The sequence below is a fragment of the Vigna radiata genome, chromosome 9 (assembly GCF_000741045.1).
Source record: "Vigna radiata var. radiata cultivar VC1973A chromosome 9, Vradiata_ver6, whole genome shotgun sequence".
In the NCBI taxonomy this organism is placed as follows: domain Eukaryota; kingdom Viridiplantae; phylum Streptophyta; class Magnoliopsida; order Fabales; family Fabaceae; genus Vigna; species Vigna radiata.
In genome coordinates this window covers 2333307-2352908 of record NC_028359.1, presented here as the reverse complement: position 1 = coordinate 2352908, position 19602 = coordinate 2333307, and the positions used below count along the sequence as shown (strand labels likewise).

The 19602-nt window shown below is 32.6% G+C and overlaps 3 protein-coding genes across 6 annotated transcripts; 2 read left to right on the top strand and 1 right to left on the bottom strand.

Annotated features, from left to right (window-relative positions):
* The first annotated feature begins 18 nt into the window (after window positions 1–18).
* LOC106774169 (PHD finger protein ALFIN-LIKE 3) lies at window positions 19–4794 on the top strand. 2 transcript variants are annotated; one of them, XM_014661051.2, is made up of 5 exons: window positions 19–365; window positions 1548–1580; window positions 2572–2800; window positions 2970–3102; window positions 4194–4794. In XM_014661051.2, the coding sequence occupies exons 1-5, from the start codon at window positions 272–274 to the stop codon at window positions 4461–4463; spliced, it is 759 nt and encodes a 252-aa protein (XP_014516537.1). In that variant the 5' UTR covers window positions 19–271; the 3' UTR covers window positions 4464–4794. The 2 variants fall into 2 exon arrangements, with proteins under 2 accessions (XP_014516537.1, XP_014516536.1); XM_014661050.2 differs by having other exon boundaries at window positions 2970–3105.
* Window positions 4795–5618: 824 nt separating this feature from the next.
* On the top strand, window positions 5619–8376 carry LOC106773650. 3 transcript variants are annotated; one of them, XM_022786402.1, is made up of 8 exons: window positions 5619–6234; window positions 6530–6619; window positions 6733–6788; window positions 6970–7065; window positions 7148–7261; window positions 7662–7724; window positions 7801–7974; window positions 8164–8376. In XM_022786402.1, exons 1-8 carry the CDS (start codon window positions 5961–5963, stop codon window positions 8335–8337), a joined length of 1041 nt encoding a protein of 346 aa, XP_022642123.1. In that variant the 5' UTR covers window positions 5619–5960; the 3' UTR covers window positions 8338–8376. The 3 variants fall into 3 exon arrangements, with proteins under 3 accessions (XP_022642123.1, XP_022642124.1, XP_014515866.1); XM_022786403.1 differs by having other exon boundaries at window positions 5802–6234; window positions 6736–6788; XM_014660380.2 differs by having other exon boundaries at window positions 5837–6234; window positions 7184–7261.
* Window positions 8377–11134: 2758 nt separating this feature from the next.
* LOC106774375 (solute carrier family 25 member 44-like) lies at window positions 11135–13036 on the bottom strand. The gene is made up of 2 exons (XM_022786046.1): window positions 12868–13036; window positions 11135–12605 (listed from the first exon to the last, which is right to left on the bottom strand). The coding sequence occupies exon 2, from the start codon at window positions 12358–12360 to the stop codon at window positions 11329–11331; it is 1032 nt and encodes a 343-aa protein (XP_022641767.1). The 5' UTR covers window positions 12361–12605; window positions 12868–13036; the 3' UTR covers window positions 11135–11328.
* Window positions 13037–19602: the final 6566 nt, after the last annotated feature.

Genomic DNA, 19602 nt, shown 5'->3' with positions numbered 1-19602 from the left:
AAAAAAAAAAAAAAAAATANNAAAAGATTAAAATAAAAGAAAAAAAAGGAAGAGTTTTCTTATGTTGTTGTGTTTGTGCAGTGACTGAAGTTTGCAAAATTTTGGTTGCAGAGAGGCAGAGAGAGAGGGAGCACTCTCTACACTTTAGTAGCTTTCAGCTCTGCAACTTCCAAATCTCGTTTCCTCCTAAACGACTTCGTTTCGCACTCTCTTTTGCTTTCATTCTTCGGATTTAGGTTTCAGACGAGGAGGACCACCACCGGAAGGGGAAATGGACTCGCGCACGTATAATCCACGCACGGTCGAAGAGGTTTTTAGGGATTTCAAGGGCCGAAGAGCTGCTCTCATCAAAGCCCTTACCACCGGTGAAGTTTTTGCTTTTCTTTATCTAAGATGGTTTTCAATTTCTGTCTTTGACGCCGGTTTTTAAGTCAAGTAATGTGCTTTGAATACAAATTTCGTGTTTTTTTTTTTTGGTTTTGCCTTTTGGTTTTACTTAATGTGTTGGTGAAAATTGTCGTGTGGGTTTAGCTTCGTGTTTGGCGTCGGTGTTATGGCCGTTGACGCTTGACAGGTGGTGGTGAGAGAATTTGGTTTTAATATTTGGAGTGTTTGGCATTTTTTTTTTTAAATTTTAATTTGAGGTGATAATTTAGGTTTTGTCTGCTCTGTGTAAATTTTTCGTTTTTGTGTGTTTTTTTGGGTTTGCGTGTGAATGGGTTTGTCTTTCAAACTTTCTATGGATGGTTTTCCGTTGTCAATTTTCATTTGATTTGACTTTTGTGTCAATTCACGGCTTCCTTATTGGCATTGTATTGTGGTTTGAGGAAGAGGCTTTGGACCTTCCATCGTAGGTTTGTCTGGTTTTTGAGTGTTGTTTGATTTGTGCTTTCTAAGGAATTAGCACTTAACGTGGTGTTTTGTTTATATTTTAGCTTGAAAATGCTACTTCGATGTAATTGTGGAAACGTTGGGTAACCCTCAATTTTCCTGATCCACCAATATTGTTACTTCTCCATTTTTTACCTTTGAAAATTGTGAAAGGAACTTGGTACCTATGAAACAGCAATTCCAAACACACATATGTTGCGTTTCTTCTTGTTAGTTTCTTTTATTTCCTGATCATTAGTCTTTGTTTGTTTACCGTTTTCAAAAACAGTTTTGTTTATTTCATGAAATAAAATTTGTTTGTCTCCTAAATACATTCGAATGTTTTTTTTCCCTCTGAGCACATTTCTGTTTTCTAAAAGTTTTGTCCTGAACACATTTTCCAACTGTTTTTTGGTTTTTCAAATATTGGTTATGGAAACAATTTTTCTAACTGATTGTGAACGAGAAATAGATTATTGAGTATTGTAAAAGTAAGTTTTTAAAACAAAAAGGTGGTGAGAAAATCAAACAGGCCCTTAATATCTATATTCATTTTCAACGCTTGAATGTGATGCTCAGCCTTTTGTATTTGTTTATCTTTTAAAATTCATCTGTATGAAGGTTTTGCAAGCTTTTTCGTACTAATGGACTTTTTCTTCTGGGTAATGCTGTTGCAGATGTTGAAGATTTCTACAACCAATGTGATCCGGGTTAGTTATTCTCTCCTTTTGATTAGTGTTGTGTGCAACAACATCGGTATTTATGAATGGTCATTTAGCTTTTAACTTATCGTATGGATGGATTCAATTGGGGCTTCTGTAAAGATTAACAAATAAATAATCATTCTGGTGATTTACTATGATGTTTGAAGGATATTTTGCTTTGAGTGTTGGACTAACTGATATACGTAATGCTGTTTGTTTCATACCAGGGTATAATTTTAAAACTCTTCCAAGCTACCCGTTCTCTTGATTAATCAATACTTTTCCTTTTTAAAATTAATTCCTCTGCGTTTTTTTGTTGAATTGTGGCTTAGTTATGTTTTTCAATTACAAATTAACTGTTCTTTGTCCTATGATTAAGTAGTTTCAAATAATGATTTGGGGGATTGTATACCATGGAATAATCAAAGTGGTTATAACTTGCATTGCAGTACTTGTTGCCTTTCTTGATTCACTGTAATTGTGAATAGTTTTCAAGCTTGTTGTAATCTTCTGCAAGTTTATACAAAAGTGATGCTAAAATGACTATATGTAGGGTTTTGCATGATTCATGTTTTCCATTTAATTTCGTGAGTGGTTATTTCAATATAAAAATGTGATTATCAAATCTGGTTATTGACTGAACTTGAGGGAAATTCTTTTACATTGTCAACTTGTCGTACTCATATCACTGTCAATGTCATTCTCATATATATATATATATATATATATATATATATATATATATATATATATATATATTCTTTTTGTGCTGAGTTATGTTAAATTTAATTGAGTACCTGGTGCTTCTCGGTCTCTTGATTGTAATTTTTGTTAATTTTCCTTTCCAAACTGAAATATTACTTTTGCGGCTCTTCTAGCTGCAAACAAAATACCATAGAGAAAGGATTAAGAAGTTTATTAGGGATTATAAGCTTTGCTTTTTATTTATTCCATTTGGTGCTCATATTTTATAAATCATTTGCCTTCATTCTTTTAGAGAAGGAGAATCTGTGCTTGTATGGCTTTCCCAGTGAACAGTGGGAAGTAAATTTACCTGCTGAAGAGGTACCACCTGAGCTTCCTGAGCCTGTGCTGGGCATCAACTTTGCTAGGGATGGCATGCAAGAAAAAGACTGGCTATCTTTAGTTGCTGTCCATAGTGATGCATGGTTACTTGCTATTGCATTCTATTTTGGAGCCAGATTCGGGTTTGATAAAGCTGACAGGTATTTCATACTCCAACCTTAAATCTTATCTGAAGTTAAATTAAGTTGGTGTGTAAAATTACTGAGAATTTAGGATTGTGCTTGTCTGATTTGTCTGTCTCGTTGGTTTAGTTCTTTCCTTTTCATGTCCCATCCGTCCATATACTCATGATTTGCACATGTAATGCAGGAAACGACTTTTCAACATGATCAACGAATTGCCAACAATATTTGAAGTTGTTACTGGTGCAGCAAAGAAGCAAGTTAAGGAGAAGTCTTCTGTTTCAAACCACAGTGGCAGCAAGTCTAAGTCCAGCTCTAAGGCAGTAATAATATCTTCTTGAACCCCTGCATGACCTATAATTTTATTTTTTTCATTTATATCTTTTTTTTTTGGTAGCAGTGATGAACTCAGGTTGATCTTCAGGTGTTGTCTGTTTCTAGATTATAGCTTCATTAATTTAAGTGCATTGTTTGTTGAGTTAATTTATTAAAGTTCAGTTTGCATTCTATACTTTAAAACATTTGAAATATTGTGTAAATCTTATGAAAATGGGGATGTATATATGTATGTTTTCTGAAGATAAATATAGTTTCACATTTTATGGATATCATTTCGTAAGTAGGGGTTCAATATCATGGTATACTATGCCCCGAGTCCTTAGCAGAAAATATGGGTAGTTTTGGATAGTGGCATTCTCTGGTATGCTCTTTAAAAATAATGTAGAAAAAACAGATTGTTATGAGTGCTTGCTGAGATAAAATTTCATATGAATAGAGATTAAAGATAATACTAGCGTAGTTGGAGTGGGGAACAATGTTGAAACTTTATGACCTTGATACAACTTATATCCCTTGAGATTAAGCTGTGTCTAAAAGATTGAAGTGTCGGTGAAATGGATATACATCTTAACTTGACCTTGTATTTTAGTTTTGATCCGTAAGCATTGCACTTCTAGCCTGAAATTTGATCTTAAAGAGGTATGGCATATGAATTAATATATATCTATTTATTAACTTCCAATATTTCGTGTTCCTTACATGTATAAATGATCTATTTGCATTTGGATTCTTAACTACCAACTTCATTCCTGTAGGAAAGGGGTTACATGAAGAAGGGGATAAAATAATCGAGTTTCCTATCATGATTTTGTATAGTTCTGAATTCTAATCTGATTTTGGGAATTTCTTTGCTTGAATTTCTGTATGTTGTAGTGGTACCACTTTGATGTTTTCATTGTCTGTTGAAGCGGTTGTTTAAATGGGATGCATTGTTGCTGTAGTTCTGTATGTGTATGAAAATGTGTGAAGGTATAGAAATATCTGGCTCATATTTTGCATGGTGTCATCATATTGTTGTTCTGTTTCGATCCTCAGCTTGTTTGCTCTCTCATCTAATTGTTATTTTGTGCAGCAACGAGCTCCAGAATCTCAGAGTAGACAGTCAAAGCCATCGCAACCAAAAGAAGAGGATGAAGAACTGGATGAACAAGATGATGATGAACATGGAGAGACCTTGTGTGGGGCATGTGGTGAGCATTATGGCACTGATGAATTCTGGATTTGCTGTGACATCTGTGAGAAATGGTTCCATGGTAAATGTGTGAAGATTACACCAGCTAGGGCAGAGCATATCAAACAATACAAGTGTCCCTCATGCAGTAACAAGAGAGCTCGCCCCTGACGGACATGAACCAAGTTGTTCCACCGTTGACAATCATTGTTGGGCTCTTTGCTGATCGTGTTCTGCTTTTCTTCCTAGATGTTGCAGTTTATGGATAGTTTGTGTTTGGCAGATGTAGGTTTCTTTTCTAGTCTGTAGGATTCTGCTGTGTTTGGTTTTGTTAGTGTCAACTGCAATTCAGTCGACGCCTTGGATATGATCAATTTGTAGTTTATGCATTGTTGACTTGGGAAAGTGAAGTCTTTTCCTTAATGTCACGTTAAGACTAGGTTAATGAAAAACACAAATTTATTTAAATGGATGTCTAGTTATGTGATTACTAGTTTGCTAACCCTCCCCCATAACTGAAGGACTTTTGGGCCTAATGTTTGGTTTTTCACACCGAGCTTGTAGCCGACGAAAAGGGTGGCTAAGCTAATGTATCCAGGAACTGTTCTCTTTATTTTAGTCAATGTGTGCATGCTTCATATCATCTTATGAGGCTGGTGAAGTTGAAACCATGAGTCCTTGTTCTTTTAATATGATACCATTTAAATTGATTATGCACGAGAGGAGACGAATGTCGACATGCAGAGATCAATCTCATAAAGAGGTTACTTCGTAGGAAGTTCTAACGTTCGAACGATTCAATTACATGATCACGGACATTTCTATGTTCATTATTCCAAATATAAAGATGGGTTTTAAGCCAAGTTTAAATGGCAATTCAGAATGTTGAATCGCCCATTTTTTATGGAAATGTTCCATTACCAACAAGTTTGTCTATTTCCAGAATACTAAATCATGGGTGAAGTGAAGTTTTCTCTGCCGTTTAATGGAAGGAATGTTCATGCTTTAGTTCATGTATTTATAGAAGAAACGAGACAACATACATAACTTAGGAAGGTTTTAAGGATGAGTTATGGAAATAACTACCATTTCTACGTAAGACGTTGTTATTAACACAAGTAGAATTTTGTTATTTAAGTTATCTAACTACATTACTGTATAAAGAATGTAAACTTTACATTATTTGATTTTTTGATCAAAGAAGAATTTTCATTAGATAATAATGACAAAATATACACCGGAAAATACAAATTGAAATTGCACACTGTTAGAAGCCCATCTTACTACCTCTTCCAAAATTGTGTTTATTCATAAAAGTATTTCTATGGTAACAACCTTAACTGCAAAAGCTTAACGTGTTGATTCCATTGTAAAAATGCACTTGCCTACATTTCAAAAACAGAAAATCCCAGAAACAAGAAAATTAAACTTTCCACTTAGTTGATGAGAGAAAGTCAAAGTAGGACTCGCCTTTGTCTTTTTGCTCATCTAGGTCTCGAGCTTTCTGAAGAAAAATGCAGCCTCTTCCATGCAATTTATAGAAAAGGGGTGCATTTGGGATTTTGAGATGTTAGATTGGCATGATCCAATGGTTGATATCATAGAATTGAAATGTTTTGACGGCTGTGATTGAATTTCCTTTTCAGGGATTATTAATTATTTAATGAAATGGCATCACTGGTAAGAAATGCGTTATCCTTTATAGCCGGAAGAGACGGTTGGAGTGTAACACTGCCAACAATGGTGTTGGCCTATGCTGCCACGCTTTCTTCCACTCTATCGTTTCATAATTCTGTTCCTTTCTCTTGTCAACGTTCAGGAACACCATTTGGATCCTCTTTCCCATCAAGCAGAGATTATGGTTCTGTTGTTCCACCATTTGTTGTCTGTCATGCCAAGAAAAAACTCAGCCTTATGGAGCAAATTCTCGATTATATTGAAGGTGGTTACTTTCTTTACATACCTCTTCTATAGTTACTGTTCTTGCAATCAAGCTGGTTTCAAGGTTTTAAATTGTGGTTGTGAAGTGATTTTGTCACAATATTTATTTTTTGAGGAAAATTGCATTAAATTGTGTCTGATATGGCCATAAATGCGGTTGCGATGAAGCCAGGAAACTCTAGAATTGTTGATGTTGTGGCCGTAATCACGGTTTGAGACTGTTTTTCAAACCCTTTTTTCCAACATTTTCTCTTTCCTGTTTTGCTTATTGCCTTTGATTCTCTCTTGATTATCAGGGGGTCCCAAATTAAGGAAGTGGTATGGTGCACCTGACATCCTTGAAAAAGATGGTACTGCCATAGAAGATGGTGAGGATGACTATCCGGGTGAGTAAATACACAGTGATCAATAAATGACAGTGCTTGTATTTGTATGAGAATCTTATTATCATTTGTTTCTAGTGTTGGTGATTTTGTTTTGACAAAGTGTTTCAAAACAGAAGATGAGGTCAGGGATGCCGTGCTGGTAACAGATGGAGACAGTGAGATGGGTCAGGTCTGCTTGCCTTAGCCTAAAGTCTTATAAGTTGATGTATCAGAATTTTCAAATTCCGATTTTATATTCTTGTTATAGATAGATGTGATGAATTGATGGTTTTGTATTCAGAACCATGATTGATTTGCTTTGCAATATCAAACGAATTCTGACTTTTAGCCTTATTTTCTGACTAATGTAGATGGTGATACTCTCATTGATTATCAAAAAAGCTCGAGTAAAGGCATTGGTGAAGGATAAAAGGGTTGCACTTGAAGCCTTTGGAAGTTATGTTGAGGTGTGTGAAGTTAATTTGCAAAACTACTAACAGATGGTAACGGTACATTGTTTGTTTGTTAGTAGTTTTGTCTACTTTTCAGATTCTTATTATTGATCTCGTGATGCTTGTTGCAAAGTCCCTGGCAGGAGATACTAGTGACAATCGATTCGTGAAGAAAGCTCTCAGAGGAGTTCGCACAATCATATGCCCAAATGTGTGAATACCATGCCATGCCTCACTAGTAATCTATCTTTGATTCACACAGATTCCATTTGTTGATAGACATTTTTAAGTTCCATGAATAAAAGTTTAGAAGATGGAACAAAGAATAAAACCCCCCATAAAACCAGATTTTCTTATTTCATAGCTTTTTCAACAAAGTTTAGGTTTCCGTCAAGGCCATTATCTCTATTAGGAAAGAATTGAAGCTTCCCTTGTGATGTATCTTTCAAATATAAGCAATAGAGCAAGTAAAACATTTTTTTTAGTTCAAACGATTTACTTTCCCTTGAGTCTGTTTCTTTCTGTTTTCAGCTATTCTGGCAATAATGTTGAGAAAATTCCCTTCAAACAAGTTTTCTGAGTAAATGCTTGAACTATTTCATTCTTTACAGGAGGGTTTTCTTTCTAACGTTGGGAGCCTTCAAGGAGTACAACATGTAATCCTCTTATCTCAGGTACTTCCACCTCCACCCCAATTTCATTTCTTTTCACCACAAACACAATCTTCCTTTTGTTTTAACAAAGTTGCAGTTGTCAGCTTATAGCGGTAAAAGTGGCTTTCAATCTATGATGAAAAGCAATGCAAAGAAACTAGCTGAGCAAGATGAATCAGTTTTGAAGATCTCTGGAGTTCCTTACACCATAATTAGGACTGGTGCATTACAAGACACACCTGGTGGGAAGCAAGGCTTTACCTTTGATCAGGTACATACCAGAGGCCTTAATATCTTCTTTTAATCAAGACAAAAGGGATGTTCAAAGGACCCTTCTAATCATCAACCAACTTCACACATTTTCAAGTGGCTAACTGAATTCTCCTAAACAAAAGGAGGGGCTGGATGTTATGGTATAATTTGCAGGCTTACTACTTCCATTTTATGATTATTTCAACAGGGTTGTGCAGCTAGTGGGAGTATTAGCAAAGAAGATGCTGCCTTTGTTTGTGTTGCAGCCTTGGATTGCACCCCACAAACTGGGTTCATATTTGAGGTGGCCAATGGAGATAACAAAGTTTCAGATTGGAAAGAATGTTTGTCCACATTGATGGAAAAAGAAAATAAGAAGTGACACAAGTATCTATAAGATTAATCTTTTCTGTGTTGAATATATACATAAAATTCTTTATTTATAATAAAAAAATATGAATTAAGCTCAAAATATAAATAAAAAGTAATAAGCTAGGAGAGTGTTCTCAAATGGAATTAATGTGTAAGGAAAAGCTTGTGCCTTATAGGGATCATATATTTCAATAAGAATAATAATATCATTACATACTTTTATATTTGACGGAGAATACAAGGGTAAAATGGTTTAAAAAGTATAAAATTTTGAAATTTTTCAAGAAAAAAGAAAGTAAAAAGTAAATAAAAATAATATTAAATAAATGTAAAATATTTAGGTGTGTCAAATAATTATTTATCTTTCACTAACTATTGATGATGATTGAAAGTTAAGAAATTGGTGTTGTCTTCCATATTTAGTATTGTCATCTTATTGGGTTTCTCTTGTCTAGTAAATGGAAGACAAGTAAGCTCATCATGATATTAAACAAACTTATTAAGATAAGTAAATTTTAGTATAATTTTAAAAGTTCTGCATAGATTGATTCACCCACTCTTATTGATTCATATTTTCATGCATACTTATAAGTAATAAAAATATTTTTATTTTATTCAATATAAATATCATAGTGGAGAAAAGAAAATACATAAAATTACAAGAAGAATAACTAAAATGAAATCAAATAAAAAGTTGAACGAGTACCCATAATTATATACTACTTTTAATATACATTTTTGTCAAAATAATTACTAAAATTGATAAATTTATATATACATAATAATAATAATTTATAATTAAATAAATTTATTTTGGTTGTCCGTATACGATTTACTGTATTTTCAATTAACTTTTCTAAACTATATTCCTCAACTAATAAAACTCAAGTTATATATTATATTTGATAAATTTAAATTTAATTTGAATTAACTTAGTTATTATATTGTGTATTAAAAAATTAAGATATTTTTTCAAGATAAAATAAATATTTTTTATATGAAATAGTTAGTGATAGGATGATTCAATATCTAGCGATAAATTCTACGGTGATTTGTCATAAGATACAAATATTTTATTGTATCGAAGCTTTATTTAATGTACTTATCTTCTGATTACTTGTATCATATTTATATCCTATGACAAGACAAATGTGTCTCTGTCTAATTTTGTAATGCTTCTTTCCTATTTGATGTTAGCACTTAAAAATAAAGAATAATTTATTTCATGAATGAGACTTTCCTGTTTTTGTAGGTTCCATGGTTTGGTTAGACTTATTGACTTTTTATCATATTTTTAAAAATAAATAATTAAATAGACGGTGATAATTTTATTTTATTTTTAATCGATATAATTCTGACAAAACCTATACCGTTTAAAAGCTCGGATTTAATAATTAAGATATAATTTTTTTTGTAAGTTAATTTGATAAAATTGAAATGAATATAAATTTGTTTATTATCATTTAAAATTAAAAATATTGTGTATAATAAAGTAAACTCATTAATAATTAAGTTTAATATAACTCTTTTTTGGCATCATATTTAGAAATCATATTTATTTCTCCAAGTTTAGCAAACCCTAATTTTATTCTGTGTTGATCTACATTTAGATTTGTTCTAAGATGTGAAAATATATAGGATTTATAGAAAAACAAAATAATTGAAATTTAAACCTAGTCCTTAACAATATGAAGAAACACCCAAATCTAAACTATTTTAATAAGGCAGTCACTTCATGAAATAAAGAAGTCAGTTATATCCAAATACATTAAAAATATAAGATATTAGTTGCTTAAAGGATGATAGGGACAAACCGATATGAACAATGCTTAAAGGATAACATAATTTAAATTATGCTCTTTGACTATCATAATAAGAAACATTTTATCACTGGAAAATGCTAAGCAATTTACACTTGTTTATAGAAATATGCATTTTATATGTTTGTGCACTATCCATCTATTTATACATTATTAGTATGTGTTTAATTTTGTTTATTCCAGGGCTTAACCACCTTCCTATCACTATGTTTTCTTTCTTACAAGTTTATAAAACCATCAATTTAAAAATAGCATTTTGGACAAGTGGCTCTTACATGTGACGGTTATTTCAATTATTTTCCTTGTGAGGTGCATGGATTCTTCTCCTAAAGAATCTACCACTTTATTATATTCCAAAACCTATAAACAAATAATATAAATTAGAGACTCAATCCAAAAAATGCTTGTCTTTTTTCAATGAAAACTTGTGGGGCTAAACCTCCATTAAACAATAACATAAATCTGTGCAAGATTCTGCAGAATACAAAGATTTGTGCTAAGATGCAATAGGACTGATATGTGATTTTATTTATCAGGGAGTGGGAATTTTATGTTTTTGTAAATGTGCAAAGTCAGGTCCACCACTCAACATGTTGGTGATGGTGGTCCCACTATTGTATTAAAGTTCTCCACTATAAACCAAACCTATAGAGATACCTAAAAGTTGTTCCCACTTCCCTCATAACTATTAGACTAAGTAAATGTGTAAGTTGAAAAATACATACAAGATTCTCGAATGCTCATGTGACTGCTATACCCTCAAGTTCAACATTTTTATCTTTTTTGTTTGAAAAGTCTGGAGTAGATCACATGGTGCATAAAGTTGAAATCCACATGACATGATTCTTGCGTTTGAGATTTGCTATTGCTAAGTCAGCTAGTTCATGGTGATATTCAATTTGAAAACCAGAGTGAGTCATCATTATCAAATCAAACTTGCAAGTAAAATTGAGGCCTGTTGCACATGGTGACTGAGAAATGTAGAGATGTGTTAGAAGTAACTTTTTATTTATGTAATAACCTGCAAAGACTTACATTGATGAAGCAGTCATTGTGGTAAACTAAAAGGGAAGAAACAACAGTGACAAGTAGAAAGAAGAAAAGAACAGAAAACAGGCAAAGATGAACCTCGTCTTCTATCTGTTTATCCTTTTTCTTTGCTGTCATAAACCTATTCTTCATTATGTTAAAACCTCTTGGTTCTTCGCTGAGAGCCGTTTGAGGAACTCATAAGTAGTGATCATTGTTGTTGCAGACATTGACATTGATGCCCACCTAGGACCCAATCCTCTGTAACAAGCCATCCAACCACCTTCCCTGACCAGACTCCTCACTGTCTGCATAATGGTGGGTCCACGACGGCCGTTCTCGTCGCCATCCAAGACCTGCAGTCTTGTCTTGATGGTGTCCAGTGGCATGGTGATCAAAGCAGACATGCCACCAGCCACTGCTGCACTGACTCCCTGAACTGCCATCATGGTTTTTGTATCAGGCCTCAAAGCACTGTTAGTTGCATTATCATTGCCCTTGCTCAAGTAGTACCCTACTCCACCCCAGACCATCCTTTGTGCAACAGAATATGAAGCCCACCAAACTGCGTTTGAAGGGGCATAAGTCAAAATTGAGATCCCAAAACCCCTATACAAGCCCCTAAGGCCATCATTGCTCAATATCTTCCTGAAGGCATCAATCCCATTGATGTACCGAAATGCCGAAGCCTTTGGATTTCCAGAATCACAACAGCCTTGAACCATCAACCTCTGGCTCACAACATCAACGGGGGTCCACACAAGCTGAGCTGCCATGGCTGCAGTCAAGCCAGCAGCTGCATTGGCAACTGCAGAAGCAGTGGGTTCACCAAGACCAAACCTAACAGTGGCCGTGCCCACATTGCTTTTGGTAACCTCTAATGCAGCCATGTAAAGAGCCCTGGCAGGGATTGTACCCATCAAAGAAGTCCCAAACCCACGGTACAATGCTCTAAAACCCTCGCCCTTAATCAACGAAAATGCAGTGTTGATGCAAGACATTTGGGACTGTGCCACTTGCTGCCTAGTCTTCAACACAACAACAGGGTAAAGGGTTGCAGAAACCCCAGAGAAAAGAGCAGCACCAAGGAAGAAGAACTTGGATTTATCAAGCATTTGCCAATCAATCTCACCCGGAACATGAACCTCCTCGCTAGATTCTTCCTCTGCCATTCTCATGCTCATTTCCCCCACTTTCACTACCAAGCTTTTACGTTACGGTCACAATTTTTCACGTTCCTTGATATTGCAGAAAATTACTGACAAATGCAGACACAGTTGAGGTCACGACACCTCAAAAACCTTGAAGTTGCAGCCAATATCGCAATCAGAGACCCTTTTTTATATCCATATTCTCCACCATCCAACAAAAACCCAGATTCAAAATCTGCTCTTTCCTTCAAACACACCCCCAACCCTAACTGTACAACCTTTGCAAACCCGACAACGAAAATTGAACAATAAAGAAAGTATAAAAATAAATTAAAAAAAGGAAAGAAATTCTAGCTGTACAATTCGCAAATTACAATATAGTTTTGCGAAATTGGAAGGGAAATATAACTAGTGCTTGTGGGAACGAAGTGGGAGGTTTTTTTTCCTCTTGTGGAACCAGGTTTTAGATCGAACGTGTGACACGATGAGTAGATCTAGCATTTCTAAATCAACAAAGAGGATGTCGCAAACGATTCATACCGGAAAATAATCTAAATCGGAGCCGGTGACGGAAAGTTTGAACCTTGCCGGAAAATTGGAGGCACCCGTCGCATCAGAGAGGCATATATAGATAAAGTCTTGAGAGCATCAATAAGCAGTGAGAGAGAGAGAGAGAGAGAGAAAAAGGAACGGGAGAGAGGAGAAGGTAACCGGAATGAGAGGTGGATTTGTAGGTGTAGAGGGAGGAAAGGGGTTGACACGTGTCAGTTAAGGATTAGGGCATGTGTTTGTTCATCAAGGTGTTTTTGTTTTTGTTGTTGGTTTTCGTCAGATGGTGTGTCCTCCGAGAAAGTTAGTGACGTGGCAATCCTTATCCAGTGTTGGGTGGCTGGAGCTTTGTCCTCCTGTGACGCGTACCACAATAGTACCATGTGACTCGTTTATTGACCGTAAATAATTGTCTGATCCTGCCTTTGTCAGATGATGGAATAAATGACAGGTGTTGTACGATCTACCTAGTTTTACCTGTATGTCTTGTCGGACGAGTAATATGAATATGATGAAAAAAAATTTGTTTATTTGATATAATAGAAATTCGAAAAAACGATTAAGATTTTGATTAATGTACATAAATATTAATTTTCATATATGTAATTTTGTGCGCATAATTTTATCAAATCCTTTAAAACTAAGAAACTAAACTTATATTTTTAAAAGTTTTATTATATTAATATTGAAAAATAAGAATTAATAATATATTTGATTAAAAGTATATACTTAAAAATGTAGTTTTGAAGTTTGTTATTATTATAGTGATATATGGTAAGATATGGATAAGGGTGAGGATAAGAGATTGAGATGAGGGAAAAATGCAGAGTATGTAGAATTTGGTGGACCAAAAAGGGAAGAAAGGAAGGTGATAGAATCCAGAATAAGCAACTTGCACTCATTTATTAGGTATATATTGTTCTCTTTGTTAGTTAAACATTGATTACATATGTCATATATATGGTCAGGATTTTGACTTTTATTTCTCAATATATTATATATATTTACATACTTCATATTTTCATATTGGAAAGGTCTTTTTATTTACAAGTTCTCTATGTTATTTACAATATTTTCAATATTACTAATTTTTAGTATTAAGGTTTATCTTCAAGGTTATAGATGTATAATAGGATTATAAGACAATAATATATGTACTTAGATTGTCATAAAAAAATTAAAAAAAAATTGAGACATTGAAGAATATAATTAAGATAAAGGGATTATATCAGTAGTAATAATAGTAATTTTACATTCTAGTTGGTCTCCTCACAGGGTTTTATCTCTTGGATAACATATCATGAGATTTTGAATAAAAAGAAAAATACTATACTGTGATTTTTTTTTATAATTCATATCATTTTTCTATTTTATTTATCAAACACTCATTATATTTTTTCATATCTTAGTTATGTTTACACTCTAAAACACATTTATCATTTATCATTACGTAAAAAATATTAATATTGCTTTTCTCATTTAAATATTTTTTATTTTATTTTATTATATATTTTAAGAAATATCAACTGTAAACTACAAAAGATTTATTAAATAAAAATAAAACCTAGTATCTATTTTTAATAAAATTCAATTAATGAATAAAGATAATAATGAAATAATTATAAGATAAAGTGTCCGTACGTCACATTTTTCTTTATGAATTTGATCACTCCAACTAACATACTTTTAGATCTACTATTCCATTAAACCAAACGACGACATAATAATTAAAATAATTATGAGATAAAACATGATTTAATAAAATACTCCGAATTGTAAATTATGAAAAAAAAAATACACTTGCGTAGGAATATACATGCTATGCTTGAAAATGTGAACTCTACTAAAAATTTCAGTACTTTTATATTTTGGTAGAAAGTTAATTATCATGTAATATTTTATAGAAAGTTCATAAAAGCCTCACAAAATATAAAAGAAAACACTAACGAGAAATTAAGAATATAACATTTATTTCTTACATTTTTTTTTATAGAAAACCAGTTAATTAATTAATGTGGTTACATTGATCGATTTAGATGGTGTGATTAAATCTACATTCCATTTACATTACACTCATTCGGATTCATAAAACTTAAATTAAAATTTATATGGTTGTTTTCTTTTGTTTTTATTTTTATAAGATTTAAAACTTTTAACTTTAGATTAAAATGTCCTTGGTAAAAAAAGGGAATGATTAGGGTTAACTTATTTTTTTATCTCTAGAATTTCATGATTTTTTGTTTGTTTTGGTCTTAGTTCATTTTGTTCAATGAAATATTGATTTTTAAAAATAAAAATAAAAGATTAGGTAAATAATTAAGAACGTTTGAGAAATAAATAAAAATGTTAATTGTAACGGTGACACAGAAAACACGCGTGAGACTGATTACGTGGCATATTTGTAGTGGATCCTTATGAGTTGGAAATTTGTCGAAGAAGATGTGGCAGAGTTGAATGTGAGTGGGACCAACGTATCAGTGATTAGATGATCTGGCATCAATGTTGGCGTTCTTAGAGATAGTGACCACAGTAACATGATGTTATGTCACATAACTACATGTTTTCGGTTTTCTTAACAAGCATTCTTATAATTTTCTATAAAAGTTATTTTTTTAAGAAAGTATAAAGGATTAATATTGGTTTATAAAAATATTTCTTTTTCATACCACACCAATGTCTAAATAAAAAATGGGCTAATTTTCAAATAATAATAATTTTCAAACCATATATTTTTACTTAATTACTTAAAAATTAACGTAAAATAAATATGATGTCAAATTTTTAAAAAAATTTACGAGCTTTTTTGTTAAATGCATATTAACTAACGTTAAATCGTATTTTAAGAAAAATAGGAAAATTAGGCATAATTAATGTTTATTTCATGAACATTTTTTATTGTCTTTGGGTATTGTGGTTTGTTATCTTATCACTATCATTTGTAGTTATTTTCTCTATATTTTATTCTTAACATTGTAATTTTCTTCTAGGGCTGAAAAAAAAAATACTTTTCTTGATAATATGTTCCCTTTTGAAATAACATTTCTCTCCCAGTTGTTAACTCTATCTCAATATAAAATTAATTTGTTTATGATTTAAATGTTGTTTGATATGCTATTTGATTAACTAGAATCATCTTAATATATTCTTTATATTTTGTGTATAGTGACATGGGTAAGTTAAAGAAAATCCTCCAAATATTTAATGGCGTATGCTTAATATTCTGATGTCCCTATTTTCGTCAAGTTTGTTCATTTTGGTCTCTATGTTTTTTTTTTTTTTCTGTTCAATGTTATTCTAAAGAGTGTAAATTTTGTTCAATTTGGTCCTTTTTGCTAACGCCGTTTAAATCGTTAACGGCAGAGAGTCTAGGTATGCACAACAGTATTGAGATGACTTTTAACTACTGCCACGTCACCAAAAGTAGAGTTTCGTGGCAGTCCCACCCCAAAATTAGGGTTCTGCATTTAGGGGAAACCTTCTTGCACTTGCACTGCGAAGGAAAATGTTGCTCGCTTTGCTTCAATGGAAGATGATTTCGCCAATTGTGCAGCTCATGGTAGCATGAAGAAGACGAACATAGTTGTGTAAGAAAGCACTCATGGTCGCCGGTGGAGGCAACCAACGACGCGATTCTAGGTTTCTTTGATTTGGGATTTTTCTTGATTTGGTTGTGATTCTCTGTAGGTTGGAGAAGATGATGGCCTTGGAGCTTTGCACAACGGGGGCAAGGATTGTTGCGTTGACGGTGAAACTCTTGATTTGGATGATTCATGGCTGATGTGCGAGAATGAAGATTCGAATGGAGTTCGAGATTAGGGTTTCGTGATTTGGGGGAGATTGTAACTTTGATGGTGGTGGCCATGGATGTTGCGCGTGATGGCTGCCATGGTTCTCTACAAGTGAGACTTCACGGCGGCATGGTGACTTTGGACGATCTCTGTGGTGGCGGTAGCGTTAGGGTTCGGTGGCGGAAGGGTTTTGGTCGGCTGAAGGTTGAAGAAGATGGTGACGTGACAGTAGTTAAATGTCATCTCAACACTGTTATGCACACCTGGACTGTGTGCCGTTAACGATTTAAAAGGTGTTAGCAAAAAAGACTAAATTGAACAAAATTTACATTCTTTAGGATAACAAAATTTACATTCTTTAGGATAACATTGAATAGAAAAAAAAACATAGGGACCAAAATGAACAAACTTGACAAAAATAGAGACCATCAGGAGTATTAAGCCTTTTTTTTAAGAAACTTTAGAAAACGTAAAATTATTTTTAAACTTTTTTATTAAATAAATATTTATAATAGGATCAGTTAAGCAAATATTAAGATTTTTTTATAATTATATTTATTTAATTTAATGTTGGTTTGATGAATATTAACTGAAAAAAATATTAAAACTAAATAAGATTAATAAAAAATATTTAAAATAAATGAGATTAACAACTAATTAGAGTCTAATTAATTAGTGATCAATTTAAATATTAATTTCTTTCATAGTCAAAACTTGGTAATTTAATGTTAGAATCTAATTCACAAACTAATTATAATTTTTTATTTATAAGAGACTATTTTAAATATGAATAAACCTTAGTTTATAAATTGAAATCTAATTTAGACATTATAATTTTAACATTCCATTTTAATAATATAAAATTAATAAAATAAGACATTTCATAATAATATTCAAAATAAGAAATTCAAAATCTAGAGAATTCATTATTAGAATTATTCCAAAGTATAACAATAATAACAAGAGATTTATAAATATATAATTTAAAACAAACCTATATATGGTACATCAAGAAAACATAAGTTTTTCTTAAGATTCTAAGTAAGAAGGAAAGATAACCTAACAACAAAACAATAATAATAAAATATCTCTCTTAGAAATATATATATTAACGTATACTTCCTCGTCTACTTACACTTATAAAGGTGATCATTTCCAAAGAAGAAAACAAATACATAAAAACACTAACATAAGAGAGGGTAAGCTAATTTACAAAAGAAATTAACATATAATAAGTAGATAGATTTTCATAACGAAGCTATATAACTCAAATAGTTGAAGTGAAATCAAACATATAATTAAAGACTCTATAGAATCAATTATCCGAAAACATACCATTGACATCGAAATTCACTAGAAACGTGTACTTATGGTCGCCTTTATGCTTTGTAGAGCCATAGCCAAAGGGTTTATACCTGGGGCCAAACAAGCTAATTTATCAGGACTTCATACAACTCTCACCACATAGTCCATTATACTTTATTTGAGTGCGAATGATTATTAGAATAACGTATATTCCTTTACTGAACCTTATACATCAATGCATACACTAAAGTTACCACCAAAAAAAATTTCTCCTTGAAATTCCTTAAACACCATCATCATTATACATGTTCACACAACAATTTCACCTCAATTAAATAACAATCAAAATCATAAACATAAATAAGGTTCATTATAAATATATCTGAAACAGCCAAAGAAAAAAACAAGACCAACATAAAAAATGACACTCAACGATGACACTTAGCGTCAAACCTCTCCTAAAAAGTGTGCTCAACGACATTTCAGGCACTTAGTGTCATTCTTCTTGCAAAACAAGTGGTGCTCAACGACACTTCTTGGTGTTCAATGTCGCAGAGCTAAAATGCTTCAGACTTGCCATTCGAAGTTGGCATTTAGTGGTATTTTACTACCACTAAGCGCCAATACATTCGTAAAACATGGCGCTCAACAGTACGATATGGCGCTCAACGATTTAGAGTTAAAATGCTCCCAGACATGCACAATGAGGCTGAGACCCAACTCAATGATTTATCATAAACCGAAAAAAGAATATCGTGATAGAAGGAATTTGACCTGTTTGATCAATTTGATACTTTCCCCTTCGTGCTTTGGTTCAAAACAATTTTACATACAATGGGCTTGTACCAACACTCAATTGTTCAAATTTCAATTCTCTAATTCACACATGAAAGCAAATTACAATCAGTTGCAACCATTTTAACATATAATTGTCATCCAATTCACATAATACCTCACCATATTAGAAAGATGTTTTTAAACCTAACTCAACCCTACAAAACCGGCTTGTAAGATGAGGTTTGCACTCACTTATATATTATAATTTGGCCTTATCTCTAGTCGATGTGAGACTTCCAACGCACCCGCTTCACGCCGAGGTATAGACATCTCGAGCATGAAAGTATAATTTAATGGGTGGTCCGATAGCGGGTGGAATAGAAATGCCCACATAGATCTCACTAGGATAAACTCCAACCATGACTCTGATACCATATTAGAAAGTGGTTTTTAAGCCTACCTCAACCCCACAAAATCGGCTTGTAAGGTGAGATTTACACCTACTTATATATTATAAATTGACCTTATCTCTAGTCAAATTACAACTAACAATTATAACATAAAACAACATATAAAGACTATAAATTTCACTTTTCTCACATGAATAAACTACTCAAATAGCTCTAAGATTGCTCAACATCTCCAAACTTATAAGATGTTCAATCTATGCATAAAAGCATCATGATCAAAACCTATCATAATGATCACTATCAATAAATACTTGTATAAAAAACTAAAACGATATATGAAAAAAAAAGAAAAAAACTCACATGCAAAATAAACAATATTTGACTAAAAAAGAGTAGAAAACATCCAAATTGATCTAGTTGCAAAATTAATTTTAGATTTTTTTTTA

Bases quoted from the DNA above. Each gene is read 5' to 3' on its own strand.
- LOC106774375 (XM_022786046.1), bottom strand. From the start codon at position 12,360: ATGAGCATGAGAATGGCAGAGGAAGAATCTAGCGAGGAGGTTCATGTT.
- LOC106773650 (XM_022786402.1), top strand. From the start codon at position 5,961: ATGGCATCACTGGTAAGAAATGCGTTATCCTTTATAGCCGGAAGAGAC. The intron at 7,066-7,147 runs GTGTGTGAAGTT...TCTACTTTTCAG, and splicing joins CCTTTGGAAGTTATGTTGAG to ATTCTTATTATTGATCTCGT. The intron at 7,975-8,163 runs GTACATACCAGA...TTATTTCAACAG, and splicing joins AAGGCTTTACCTTTGATCAG to GGTTGTGCAGCTAGTGGGAG.
- LOC106774169 (XM_014661050.2), top strand. From the start codon at position 272: ATGGACTCGCGCACGTATAATCCACGCACGGTCGAAGAGGTTTTTAGG. The intron at 2,801-2,969 runs GTATTTCATACT...CATGTAATGCAG, and splicing joins GGGTTTGATAAAGCTGACAG to GAAACGACTTTTCAACATGA. The intron at 3,106-4,193 runs GTAATAATATCT...TATTTTGTGCAG, and splicing joins CTAAGTCCAGCTCTAAGGCA to CAACGAGCTCCAGAATCTCA.